General features: G+C 35.6%; 1 protein-coding gene across 2 annotated transcripts; it reads right to left on the bottom strand.

The window, feature by feature from the left end:
- Positions 1–501: 501 nt before the first annotated feature.
- On the bottom strand, positions 502–14,041 carry LOC110095231. Of its 2 annotated transcripts, none has more exons than XM_020820678.2 (13): positions 13,623–14,041; positions 13,064–13,488; positions 11,746–12,071; positions 11,481–11,573; positions 11,302–11,392; positions 5,533–5,611; positions 4,076–4,173; positions 3,868–3,937; positions 3,065–3,165; positions 1,901–2,017; positions 1,710–1,786; positions 1,502–1,546; positions 502–1,289 (listed from the first exon to the last, which is right to left on the bottom strand). In XM_020820678.2, exons 2-13 carry the CDS (start codon positions 13,385–13,387, stop codon positions 761–763), a joined length of 1,950 nt encoding a protein of 649 aa, XP_020676337.1. In that variant the 5' UTR covers positions 13,388–13,488; positions 13,623–14,041; the 3' UTR covers positions 502–760. The 2 variants fall into 2 exon arrangements, with proteins under 2 accessions (XP_020676337.1, XP_020676336.1); XM_020820677.2 differs by having other exon boundaries at positions 3,065–3,168; positions 13,623–14,040.
- Between the last annotated feature and the right edge of the window lie 1,034 nt (positions 14,042–15,075).

Here is a 15,075-nt window from a genome sequence, read left to right as displayed (position 1 = left end):
AAAAAAAACAACTTTTTAGTCCCACACCGTGAAAGTCATAAATGTTTTGCTTTATATAATAAGACATGTTGACAGAGTTGCAAAATAGGTTGTATGGCCCGCCGGTTGTTGTATATGGCTAATGTATGTGACGAAAGAGGACATATAAATATATAATAAAACCATTTTGAATTACTAGATAATTAGTGGACTCATAAATATACTTAATTAAGAATTATTAATAAAGTCAGTGGGGGCACGTGCGCCCCCTTGCTGCATCCCGCCGCCCCTACCTCCGGCGAAGAGGCTGCACAGCTGCCGTCGATCAAGAAGCCAACCATTCGACGCGAAAACGGTTATGAGAAACCGGAGCCGGTTTTCCGGTTCAACGGTCGAACCGGCGGTTCAAACGGTCCGAGTCCGGTTCGACGCGAAAACGGTTCTCAGTCGAACCTTAACCGGCAGGCCAGCCGGCTCGCGGTTCAACCGGTTGAACCGGCCGGTCCGGTTTTAAAAGCCTTGAAAAAATATATAATTTCCAGGAATTACATGTACATTTTCCCTTCCTGTTTTAGGAGCCACACTTCTAAACAGAAATTCTCCTACCAGAAAACGCCAATCTCACAACAACAGCTCATTCCTGACTGCATTTTTCATCACAAGTAAAAAACTATTATCCTAATTACATACAAATAAACCATGGCCACCACCTCTCTACAGCTACAGAAAACAAAATGGAGATTTTCTTATGATTCCTCTTCAGAAACATCTATGCGACTGCTCATAATTTCCTTAGACTATCCACCCTATCAATAACATCCAAAGCTTTAGTACGATTGATATCAAAATCAATAACTGGCAATGACATTTTCCTCGATTCATTCTTGCTCATTCTTGTTGGTGTATTGCTGCTGCTTTTGGAAAGTCTACTGAGTTTGAACAACTGTGGCCTCTCCATATCAAAATCTTGGCTTTTACTTATTCTATAAGACCTTTTAGGGAGCACTATTTGTCTCAGCATCTCTTGCTCTTCTTCTGTGAGTGTTGATGTGTAAGTGGAAGAGTTGATTGGACTTGATTTGCTTGAAAGAGCAGAAGATGCAGAGTTCTGAGAGGAAGAAAGGAGTGTAGATTTGACTGGGGAACGAGAGGAGAAGAAGTTCTTCCCTCGCCTTGAAAGGTTAATGAAATGGTGGAGCCATACAATCAAGTCTAGTATGTAGGCATCAGTGTTCGCTTTATCGGCATGAAAGAAGGTCTCAACTCTGAGCATGGTGGAATGGCCTGCTGGCTTATGAGCCACCTCCGCCCTAAAAGGAATAGCAAGTAATTCAATTTCTTATTTATCTAAGGTTTTGTTTGAGACGGCTTTCTTATTGTTGCTTAAAGCAGCTTTCTAGTAAAAAATTTTAATTTTTATATTAAAAAGCTACTTTAAAAAGCCGGAAGAAAACTGTCCCAAACAAAATATAAATAAGAAGAAGAAAAGATGGTAGAATAAAGTTTGAATAGAGAAACTGACCCTGTGCTTGCCCATTCTCCAACCCAGCCAAAGCCATGGTGCGCTCTGCATTGTTAAAAAAATGCTCAGGAAAATTAAATTATTTGAATGTTTTAAGAATTATTTCTACTTGAAAAGATACTGGAAGTAGTTGGAAGAGAGAGAAACTAAATATATAACAACTTCAATAAAATTCATGGCGAGGAGCGGTAAGGAAAAGTTGGCTTACTTGGTAGTGTTATTAGCAATTGGGACAAGCCATTGCAATGTTTTCTCCATTTCAGCCTTGATTTGAGGGACAGTCAGCTACAATGAAGCAGTAAGAACAAACATATGCAGTAAGAAATCTAGATAACTTTTGAGATTTCTTTTAAGGATTATATTTTCTTTATAGCAAGAAAAGTAGTTTGTCTCATGTACCTCTTCGTTGAGCTGAAACACTTGCAGTTTCGATCGTAAAGCAGATTTTATTGTAGGTGGCAAGTTTTGGTACAATGAATCCCTCGTGTTTGGTGGTACAGAACCTGAGCGTGATACCTGCACAGTACTAGTTTTCTTAATGCCAATGATAATTAAGTAATTTGCTGAGAAATAACAATATCAACTACGCTTGATTTTATGTACAGGATGTACCGCGAAGACATTATCATCATAAACTTTGTCCACACTATATGGGATCTTTTTTTCTTTTTTTTATCAATCTTCCTACATTCATTGCTCAGGTGGATAAGTGGCTTTATGCTTAGAGATAGGATACGAAATAAGCATCATATACATGAAATGATCGGAGTAGCACCAATGGAAGATAAGATTAGAGAGAGTCGCCTAAGATGATTTGGTCACATAAAAAAACGGCCTTCCGATGACCCGGTTAGGAAAGTAGAGGTGTTAGATTTGACTTATGTTAAGCAAGGTAGAGGTAGACCTACAAAGACTTGGTTAGAAAATATGAGAAATGATCTTTCTTTACTAGATTTAACCAAGAATTTGACTTCTAACACGACACAATGGAGAAACAGGATTCATGTAGCCAACCCCACATAGTGGGACAATGGCATGATGTTGATGTAGTTGTTGTAATCTTTCAACATTCATTCTTCTTAGCAGCTGCATGAAATGTTGAATCTAAAGTTTAAATGCATCTTTTTCTCACAACAGCATTGTTACCTTTGCCGCATATATATTTTCTACAATGATTCAGACAAATTCCATATCCATACAACAAAGTCAATCTAATTAATCTTTTTTTTTTTTTTCTTGAAACATTTCAGTAAAATATTCTTTGAACAGGACTATACCAGTTATTTAGCTTAGAAATTCTCAGCAACGGTCATTTTAGGGAAAAAAATCGTTTGCTGAAATGTTTCAAGAAACATTATGAAAAAAATGATATGAGATGCATTATTCAAATAATGTAGAATATGTAACAAGTTACTGATTTTAATCCCAAGTGGTATGGATTTTCAATGTTTCACAATAAAACCACCAATTAAAAATAGCGTGTAATGGTTGGGTAGTGAAGACTAGATGCCACCGACGATAAAAACAAACAAAATTTCTCTATTAGAATAAGGGAAAACTTACTAGTGTGTCGATTTGATTGATGATATTTGCATAGTGCAATGCAAGGCCAGCTGGGCCCAACCGTTGATGACTGTTGAAGGAACGCACCACAGAGTTATCACCTTCTAAAAGTTCACACCAAAATAAAAATCAAAAGAGAATAAACTAGCAGCATATGCACTGGCAGGGAAAATGAAATATGATGCAAGATGCTTGAAGCTACTAATAACATGGCGGATGGTTCTTCATGAAACGTGCACATGCATTGTAGAGGATTTGCACTCATTATAGTTAATGAACATAGTCTATAATACTAACTGATGAGAAAGCTAGCAAAAAGAATACAACACTTTCTACAAGTAAAAACAGCTACATGCCAGAGTAAGGTTTTGTTTGGGACAGCTTTCTTACTGCTTCTTAAACCAGTTTTTTAGTATAAAAATTAATATTTTCATACTTTAAAGCTACTTTAAGAAGCAATAAGAAAGCCGTCCCAAACCAAACCTAAGTAAAAAAGATGAACAATCCTTCTAGTATGATTGATCTTAAACATTACAATACTCGGTGTCATAAATGATATGGACAGTTTTGCTGTCCACTGAATCATGATTGTGTGCTACTGATTGTGACCTTTAGTAGGTTTGTGGTTCTGATTATCATTGTCAAGCTCTATTGGTCACTGGCCAGTGGAAGAGGTTGCATTCTTGAGTTGCTTTTCCTTGAAATCTAGCCCTAATAGCTTTTGTACTTAGTTTTCTTTTAATGCAACTTTTTAAGTGTGATAATTCTAATACTTTCAGAAGTAGAAGTTCAAGAAGCAATACCAGCACTTCCAAAGGCTTCATGGATCTCAAAATGCATGAAGTGCACAATGTCTACTAGCTTTTCCATGACCTGCAAGTGGGCAAACAGATTTTCTCAGAACAGAAATGCATGACTGTAAAAGTAAATGTATGAGAGAGAGAGAGAGAGAGAGAGAATATGTTCATATTATTGATATTTGGGGGGTGCCGCAGAATGCCATTGACTAACCTCTTCCAAGTTTCTAGACCACAATGATTTCTTCTTTAAGCTTTTTACATGCTTCCCTTGGCTTTTGAGTTCATGCCTTAGAATTTGAAAACCTTCTCCTGTATGGAAATAGAGAGATACATTTGGTCAAGAATTTTTATGGACAATAGTAAGACGTTCAAGAAAAAATTGGCCTCTCCGTTTGATGCTATAAACCAATCCCAAATAGTTGGGATAAGGGTCAAACTGATGTTGGTTATATAATGCCATGATAAAAAATTTAAGACTGTATTAAAGCAAGCATTACGTGCATAACTATATACTAAAAATGGCACCAAATAATAGATAACAATGAAATTGATGTCATATGTACTACGAAAAGGGCTTAATTCTTATGTACATCATACTGGAAGTTTTTATACACATGCTATGACCTCATTTCCATTGGTTGGGGAGAGGCTAGGGGTCTAAACAAGCCAAACCTACAAAAAAGCACTTATATTAATTCATATATGCAGTTATGCTGCTTCCCTTGGCTTTTGAGTTCATGCCTTAGAATTTGAAAACCTTCTCCTGTATGGAAATAGAGAAGATACATTTGGTCACGAATTTTTATGGACAATAGTAAGACGTTCAAGAAAAAATTGGCCTCTCCGTTTGATGCTAAAAACCAATCCCAAATAGTTGGGATAAGAGTCAAACTGATGTTGGTTACATAATGCCATGATAAAAATTTAATACCATATTAGAGCAAGCATTATGTGCATACCTACATACTAAAAATAACACCAAATAATATATAACAATGAAATTGATGTTTCATGTGTACAACGAAAAGGGGCTTAATTCTTATGAACATCATACTGGAAGTTTTTATACACATGCTATATGACTTCATTTCCTTTGGTTGGGGAGAGGCTAGGGGTCTAAACAAGCCAAACCTACAAAAAAGCACTTATATTAATTCATATATGCAGTTATGCTCTGTGTGTGTGTGTGTGTGTATATATATATATATATATATAACATCGAGTCAGCTCAATTCAACTCAAATTTTACTCAATCTATTTGATTAAGGGTTGGCTCATTATTTGACTAATTGATCCAATCTAACAAAAACAATAACAAGCCTTTATCCTACTATGTAGGCACTACATGAATCATTTTTCTCCATTGTCCAGTTAAGGGTTAAATTCTCATCTAAATCTAATAAAGAAATGTCATTTCTAATTGATTCAATCTAAAAGAAATTTTTTTTTAAGCATTGGAAAGAACAATTTGGTGTCCTTTATTCTTTATTAATGCAATATTAAAATTACATAAAATTGATCTGCATTACTCTCAAATCATTAATCTCGGTGAAGCAGGATATTAAAGAGAACGGGGAAAGAAAAATAGAATCATATGAGTAATGCACAAAGTTTCACAACTGTTCTTAATGACATATACAAATAAAGGAAAACCTTTCTAAATTTCACCTGGATTTTCTTCTTCTTGGAGTTTTCTACGATAATCTTGGTCAAATCTATCAAAAGCATGCAACTCGTGATAGAGCTCCTACAGAACAAAAAGAATACCAAAATCCATAGTCAGTCCCATTAAACGGACATACCAACTTTAAGATCAAGCACAACATCCAATCTGGTGAGACAAAGAATAAAAATCTTGAATTATAAATGAATACCCGTTGGTACTTCACAAAAAACAAATTTGGAAATCAAGTATAACGAAATTCAAGCCCTTTGACATCTAGTATCAAATGGTTCGGTTGATAAGGTAAAAAAAATGAAGGAACAAAAATAAAAACCAAGTATCCCTAGTCACAACAAGGTGGATGCCAGAAGACCAAGCCTTCCTAATGGCGGACTTGGAAAGCACCATTTACAAATGAAAAGTCTAGACAAACACTTTCTGAGCCAATCTTTGACAATCGAACAAAACACTCCATGGAATAACATTTCAGTCAATAAGAAAACATGATTTTTTTATTTTTATTTTTTTCCTTCACAAACATAGCGTAAGTGCTGCACACATGATTGGATTATAAAGAAGTGGGCATCCATAAAATCTTGGCTAGATTCATAGATGTTGATGTTTTTCCCTTTTTGGATAATGCCAATTAGGAAGCGTGGTGATGAGGGGGTTTGGTATGACGAGGGTTGTTTTGCTAAGGTGTCTTGATTTGTTGAGGGGGGTTGGTTGGTGTAGCAGGTATGATTAAATGCTCCTGGAGCTTAGTCAAAAAGAGTAAGACCAAATGTAAGTCAAACCACCGCTCAGACCTTACTAAAAAGATTAACCAAATCAAGGTACACCAAACCTGTGTCCAAACAATAACTGGTATTTTGAATATTTGATTTATGAAATACCTCAGATGATGTGGGAAAATCGATCAGATCCACTACAGGAAAAACACCTATTACGGGTGGAAAATTTTGCGCCGGTTAAACCCGCTTAGGAAAATTTTTCCAACAGCCATCCAGTGGAATAAGCCGGTCGGAAAATAAAAAAAATTAATTAAAAAAAAAAGAAGCTGCCCGTCAGAAAATTAAAAAGTAATTAAAATAATTTATTGAATTGTTAATTAATTAAATTATGAATATATGATTTTTCAGATATTATTAAAATCCGCCGGAAAGCTGTCGGAAATTCTGCCTGAAAATCAGTTGGAAATATTTTAGCGTAATCCGCCGATAATGAGCGATTTTCTTATAGTGATCATTGTCTACCCTGATTCAATTTTAATTAGGTCAGCTATCTCATTGGCAGATTTTGTGTGCAACAAAATAGAGGAAGAGCTCTTGTTTACCAAGGGGATTACATGGCATCTGTGGGGGCTTCACATGCGGGAGAAGATGATGTCCAAGGTTCAGTTAGCCAGTGATGGAGCATATAGTGAACAGTTGCTAGTGGTCAAAAATTGAGATGCGGAAGAGTTCAATCCTTCATAAGAGAATAGAAGAAAGCCTAGCTAACTAGACTTTCATGTGGACATGCAATGAAAGAGGAGATTAAAAGAGAAAGGATGCAGTAAAGATGGAAAGGGAGTGATGGGGATTGCATGGTAGTACAAGCACATTGATTGGAGAGCAAGAACATTGTGAAGAGTAAGAAAAATTGCAAGTTGGTAGTAGTAAATTGATTGGGGATCACGTGCATGACCAAGATCAAGAAGAGAGGGTACATGACATTAGCACCCCTTTGGTGGATGAGGGGGAGGGGAAATGGAGCCTTACGACACATCATTATGGGCTCCGAAAATTTCATGCCCCGGCCTCTCCGCACCACCTCTTTCTTGTTTGTTTAAGTAGGCAAGGGGAGTTTTAACGAGTATGGGTTTCAAGGTAAAATTTCAGAAGGAATATTGGGTTTTAGATAAGACACTATCCAGATATTTCGCCCTCATTATGAGAGGACTTTATGATATGAGTTCTAATTTTCTATAGGCACAAGCCTTTATAGTTAATTACCTCTCTCGATAATAAGAGAGAACTTTTGATTAAGGCTAATCGTAAGATAGGTCGCATAGGTTGCAAACCCAACATATAATAGCAACAGATTTATGGTTTGAGCTTGAATTTGAATTTTGAAGTTTATCACCATATACTTAAAGCAGGTGATGGGGAAAATGAAAACGAGCTCGATCAAGGTCTCATGGTTATGTCGTCCCAAGCTGTCATGGTCAATGGTCTACTTAGTCAAAGGAGGTAGTCGACCCAACTTGATAGAAAGCATCTTATCATCAGTCATAGGCTGCTTTTTCCAAAGATATCTTGTAGACCTGGGGTGATGTTTGTCTAAGGGAATAAATCTAAATTCACCTTAGTTGACATAGAGCTTTATGTCTATCGAATATACCTTATGATTAATTCATTACCATGGTTTAAAATTGCGCAACATGAGTCTCGCCTTGAGGCCCGCCTTTGCGCAATTCCAGTAAAAAACGCCTTGATGCTTACGCCTCGAGTTTTTTTTATGAGGCTTGCGCCTCAACTTGGTTGAGGCCCGCCTCGCCTCACTGACATAAGGCTTACGCCTCACGCTATATATATTAAAACGTACATAAATCTTGAAGTAAATGCCTGACATTGGACTCTATAGGAGAGGAGGAAGGGGAGAGAACAGTTCATCATAATGATAATTCAAATGAAGAACCCCTTAGTGATGACAGTGCTGATGACTTATGAGTTCTTATGTGATATGTCATTGCTATTTATTTTTGGAAATTGGAATTATATGTTAATGAAATCCCAATAATAAGACAACATGAAATATAGTTCAACTCAAAATTCTATCTTTTCCAAATCCCAGTATTTTGATATTTTGATTTCACTTCATATTTTATGTTTTTTTTGTGTTTTATATTATTCACTAATTAGTATATAAAAAATTTATCATTTTATGTTTACGCAATCTTTTGATTTTGAGGCTTGCGCCTCAAAACGCCTTGAGGCTTACGCCTCACCTCACGAATGAAAAACGCCTCAATACCCGAATACGCAATTTTAAACATTGTTCATTACTCAAGGGTTTAACGCCATTAGGGAACATACGAGCTTTGATCGTGATCGTAATATAACACTACCATTTTGCGGCAAAATCAACCAATCAAAGGGCTCATGCATCGTCCTTACTAGCAAAAGACTATTTGAAGATGAATCTTAGTTATATACCCGACATGACATTCGCTCTTTCTGAGTTGAGGTTAATTTCAAAGTTACCATCCCCAAAAAATGATTACGGAAGGTGGATGAATTTTAGTTTCAAATATTAGTGATTAAATTTTGAAGTTTTTATAGTCTTCTAAGAATTGACCACTCCAGTCGAAATTTACTATCAACACAACCATCATCGGGGTGACGTCAAGTCACTTTTATTTTCGTAGGAAATTAGGAGGTATTTTAAAAGTTTGTAGTCCCCTCCGATTGACATTAACTTTCAACACGACCATCATAAGGGTTTGTTGACAATTGGTTGTTTGAACCTTATCAACTTTGTTCAACCACTAACAACGGATTAGGTTTAACAATTGACAATTATACAAATAGTAAAATCAAAAAATTGTGTTTTATGATGAATTTCAGTTAGATAGCCTTTATGTTTCATGATTAGACATTCGTTTCTTAATCTAAGTCAGGTCAACTCCAATCCGGATCTTAGATACAACAGTGCAGGATCTTCGAATTGACAATCATCCCACCAGGATCTAAGACAGCTGCATGGGCCATTTAATAAAAAAAAATCTTCCCACCCAGATCAAAGATAATTGGCGTGGGGGCTTCAATTTATGCATTCCTGGCCGGATCTAAGATCGATAGAACAGGTCTTCGACACCTGTTTAAAATTCTCTTTCTCTCTTTTTTTTATTATATTATATTATATATATATAACAAATAGAGAAGGAGAAGGGAGACAGATCAGCCACAGGGTCGGCAAGTTCGACAATCGGGCGCTGGAGAGGCAGAGGTGGACGAATGTCGGGCTTGCGTGTGGTCAAAGATGGAGTCACGGGTGCTGATAAGGTTCACCTTGCTTTCTTATGCTGATTGTTTTCCCTTCCAATCAGCTAGTTTTCTATGAATCTTCCAAAATGTCTCCATTATATGCTCTGGCTTGGCACAGTGATCACACCATGGTCTAGGAAGAGTAGAAGAATTGTCTGCAGATCTAGATAATAAGTAGAAAAAGGAAAGACATTTAATCTAATTAATTATAATAATCATATCCTACGGATCTCCAGCTGCAGTCCTCAGATTACTTCCCAAGGATCTCAACTGCAACCCTTGGATTGCTGCCCACGGATCTCCAACTGCAACCCTCAGATTGTTTCCCACAGATTGCTGACATGGCCTCCCCTTGGCTGAGTGATTCAACAGTATATATCACAAACTACCTGTGTGGTTTTGAAAACAAACGAATGTGTTGGTTGGCGAACGTAGGAAGTTGCGTAAGTTAGGGCTAGCTGGAAGTTAGAGGTCAATAATCATCATATCATTATCAAAAATGGAGGCAGAGGAGAACAGGATCAGCAGTCATATGTGTGCAAAAAGGAAGGTATTCTAGAGAGCTGAATTGAGACAGCAAAATAGAGGGAAGAGTGTTGGTTGTCAGCATAAGGGCTAGACAGTTGGAGTTGAGGTTTAAGAGAAATATTAAAGATAGCATCTACATAATTCGTAAGCAATTCTATGCTAAATTAATTGATTTAAGCAAATGATATGTAGACACAATCATAATTTAGCTACACAATCATTAGATATTCTAACAATCTAAATGAACTGATTTAAGCAGATAACACAGAAACGTCCCTAGTTTACTAGACAATTGGTAGGTAATCCTATGATCTAAATAAAAATGTGTGTGTGTGTATCGAACTTGATTGTCCATTAATAGTGATAGATCAGCTACTACAAATCAGATCCAACCCGACCAGTTCATACACCCACAATACAGACACAAAAAAAAACCCTTTTAATTGCATTATTAATATCACACTAATATGCACATTTATAAAAGATTGTGTAATAGAAAATAATCTTGCGGACACAATTCTTCATTAGCTTACGTGGTGGAAGATTCCATATTGTGGAATCTCTCATTTAAAGATATATTTTCAATGCTTACTAAAACTATTAAAAATCAAGGGAAAAAGTCAATGGAAGCATAAATTGCTTGAAGCTATTTTATTAACAAAAATGCAATTTTCTATAAGTAGAAGTTCTGACTGTTCTGTTCAACTATGAAAATTAGGAAGCAAAGGCACAAGCATTTGCTGAACTAAGAATTTTTAGAAGCAAAAGTACAACAATCAACCTTAGTTCAAGCTATTCCGTGAAATAGTTAAATGGAATCTTATGAAACTACTAGATAACAGGGCACTCAAACTAATGTCAATTTACATGGATATATAAGTGATCAAATCAAGTAGATATTTGATAAATAATGCATTGACTTCAATCATTAGTCACATAAAATAGGCAAGGACAGAATAAGTACAAGCATGAAGACAATTAACTACGATATTTTCATGAAAAAGTGTATTTTTCATCAGAAACTTCCTTCCAATGCATATTCTCTACAAATTTAGACATCTTTAATAATATGCTCTAAGACTAGCTTATGCAAAAGTCTCAGAGAATTACAATATCAAAATCTGATTATCATGAATAAAATATACAAATGAAATCAGCATGTATAGTTATCAGGAAAACTTTTGAACTATGTACGAGCAAAAAAAATGCACTTACAGCTGTATATTGGACCAATGTCAATAGCTGCTGCATAACTCCTGCAGCTTGCTCCTTCAGCTGTTGTCGTGGTGTGATTTCTGAACCTAATCTAGATTCAATGAAATAGGAAAAGATTTACATAAGTTTTGAAGTACAAAACAAAGGACATCTATCAAATTGAAAGTATGAATACTTACTTAGCAAAGTAGCGATCCAAGTTGTGCCATTGAGGATCTTTACAGCGGTTACCAAATCGAACAACTTCCCCAGAAAACACTTTCAACTCCTCCCTGGCAAGTATTAAAGGATATCAAAGGCAATCTATTTTATTTTTTTTTAAAAAAAAGTTCATAGCATGCATTTTTAGTGCAGTAGGAATTGCAAAATTTTATCAAAAAAGTAAAAATAAAAATGTGCATTCAATCAAACAAACTTATAATAGATATTGCCTTGCAAACGGACCTTTTATCAGCAGCAGCAATTCTTAGCAATTCATTTCTATCTGTGGAAACTATACGCTGAACAGCTTCTGAAGGAAGCACCACTTCTTTCAAATGCTTTATGCTTTCTTCTGAAAGTGAATGCATAAGATTGGCACCTTTTACGATTGTGTTAGCAACCTCAAAAGCAAGAATGGATATTTTATTTCCTTTTGTTGCCAATCCTGATGAAAAACCACTTCCAATGTTCAAATTAGTCATGCTACTGCCTAGTGTGTCCAAAACCTCCACTGCCATCCCAAAACCAACAGTACCAGCTCTTCCTAGAAGCGAACTTACTTCAGCAACCTGAATAAGCACAAAATTAAGTAAGCACCAGGGCTTTTTTAAAAGCCATGACATATTCACTGGAAAAGGATCTAAATAAGTACTTTGAGCAGCTCACTAAGGCTTTGCTTGAGACGGCTTTCTTACTGCTTTCTAAAATAGCTTCCTAGTACAAAAATTTTTAGGTCAAGAATTTTTTGTACTAAAAAGCCGCTTTACAAAGCAATAAGAAAGCTGTTCCAAACGAAGCCTAAATAATGGCAATTTTATCAATTGTAAACAAAAAGTAAACATGAACCACATCTATTAGATACTAATATGAGTGACAAGAATCGCAAGAAAAGCAAAGTGAGGCTGATTAAAGAAATTTTGGGAGCCTTAAAGTAGCAAACTTTGCATTACTTCCGGTATTACTCACAAGCAATTATTCCTCTACTTTATTTTAAGGCATTGGAACTTCAAGCAATGAAAGACCGTTTCTTTTGTTAGAACTATAATTCAAGTTAATTCACAATTTCATTCATAAGCATTTTTTTCAACTAGTTGCAATATACGGGTATACGGGGATGGAGAAGCAGAAAATCCTCACTCTTAAGTACTAATTTCTGTTATTCAGCCTGAAAAGGTCTGGAAATATAGGCTTTACTTAGCTTATAAGCAAGTAAACAATAAAAAGACCAATTAGTAACAAAAGATTCCAGTTTCAGGGTTACTGAATGCCTACTAGGATTAGAACAGTAGCGATACATTGAATTTTGAATATAAAATTTTCCCTCTAAATGATTAATCATTCTAAAAATAATCAAATTCCTTTACATAATTTATGAATTCCAGCTTGCGCCTAGAGCTAATGTTGCTAATTGCAACATTGCCGTCTATTCTCATGCCTTTTGTGCTAAATTGTACCGTTATAAAATCCCTTGGCTCATGACATTACCATCTATAGTTCCCCCTACAGCAATGGCAAAACTAAGCAAACGGAAAAATAAGAAATATCTAAAGAAAGGGCTTGCCTTGTGTGTCCCAGATTTGGCTCCAGCGGCAGCCTTTGACTTAGCCGAAGTGGATTTTTCAGAAAGAACTCTGGTCAAAGCAGGTTGCCTTGGCGTCGAAATTCCAGTATTTCCAAAATTTGATAGCATCCCCTCTGAGAACGAAAAGGATTGCTCCAGAGAACGCTTCCCCACAGCATCACCAGCTTTAAGACTCTTCAAACCATAAGCCTTCAGCTCAGACGGCGAAGATAACTTCTCAAGATCTCTTCGGCTACCCACACTGATCGTAACATCACTAGGCGATTTGTCCACTGCTGAGCCCTTGGAGCAAAATGAGCCCATTGCACTAGAAACAAAATCTTTGAAAACCCTAAAATTCCCTTATCCCCTTTCCATGCAACATCAAATCACCACAGAAAATTTCGAAGATTAGCTAGAAACCCCTGCAGCCGAAGGATGATCCAAAACAAATCACAAGATGCAACAAGAAGGAATAAAGAAAAGAAACGAAGTGAAGAAATAGTTAAACCAGATCGAAAAAAATGAGATGAGCAACAACACGCCAACAAAAACTCACCTTGAGCGCCAACCGAGAGCAGCGCAGGAGTTAGGGGAGGAAAAGAATGAAAAGAGTCTGATAGATCGAGCAAGAAGCAATCTTTTTCCGCAGAATAAGATCAGGAACAGGAAAGGAACAGAGACAGAGCTGAAAATGGTAATCTGAGAGAGAGGGGAAGAGGATTTGAGCTGCAGCTTAGCGCTGAGTTTGCCGATGTCAAGGGATATAAGCGGGCACACGCATTGAGGTGTAGATGGTCAAACCCAAACTCTCTTTCTCTCTCTTTCTCTTCTTTGTCTCCCTCCCTCCTCTTTCCTTAGTCGTAAGTTTCGTTTCGGCATTCATATTATTGCCATGGTTGGTAATGACGAATGCCGGCTAATTAAATTTCCTCTGCGCGACGCAGCCAGGGTCAGCAGAGACGGAGCGAATAAAATAAACAAATACATAATGTAGATATGTACTTCGATGCATCTTTGAATCAAAGGGCAAAGCCTTTTTTAAAAAATAGAAAATATTTTATGAGGTGATTATTTGACTAAAGGGATATAGATTCAAAATTATTTAGATAAGATTATTATTTCAAGAATATTGATATCATTTTAATATAATTTGTTTTTTTTAATATTTTATTTTATTTTACAAATAATATATATTATCTAAATTTTGAATTTTAATTTTCAATTATTTTGACTAATTGACCTTTAGTATGAATAGTTTACAAAATTGAATGGACCTACCGGTTCGACAGATTCAACCGTGAACCTGTCAAAAGGTCAATCGGATCCTACATAAAAATTTGTTTTGCATTAAACAAGATAAAGAACTGCTGGTCTTAATTTTTTAAAATTGATCGGTTTAAATGTTTTTTATTTAAATAATTAAACAAATTAATTAATATTAAATATAATATTAAAATTATAGTGGATTAAAAGAAATATACAGTCTCCACTTCTCTAATATAAAAAAAAAAGTTTATAAAAAGAGAGGACATAAATAATTTGATCATACAAATTGTATTATCAAAATTGGCCTTATAATTTCTTATAGATCCGACTACCACTAAATTATCTTATATATAAGTTTAGCTCATGAAGTTAGTATATTTTAAATGATCAAGTATACAATATGTTACTAATATGCTTTACTTTGTGAAATAGCTAGATTTTTGTTAATTGTTATTATTTTTTAAAAAATTAAAAATTAGGTAGCACCATATGCTACCTACATATCCACATAAACTTAAGGGGCCATTTTCATTTTTATTTTGAAAAGAGGGATCCAAGAACCTTGCAATAAATTTTATCAGTAGTCAATTTTACATAAGATTTTTTTTTATTTACACATCTTGACTAATTAGAGAGAGTTGTAGAGCATAGGTTGTGGTGTGATACTAATGTTTTTCAAAATCAATTTGGATTCATGCATTGTAGGTAAACTACAAAAGTTATACATTTATTGAGAGGTTTGA

The sequence above is a fragment of the Dendrobium catenatum genome, unplaced genomic scaffold (assembly GCF_001605985.2).
Source record: "Dendrobium catenatum unplaced genomic scaffold, ASM160598v2 fragScaff_scaffold_1468, whole genome shotgun sequence".
Taxonomy (NCBI): domain Eukaryota; kingdom Viridiplantae; phylum Streptophyta; class Magnoliopsida; order Asparagales; family Orchidaceae; genus Dendrobium; species Dendrobium catenatum.
Note: the sequence above shows the minus strand (reverse complement) of the source record. Positions and strands in the feature narration are given on the sequence as shown.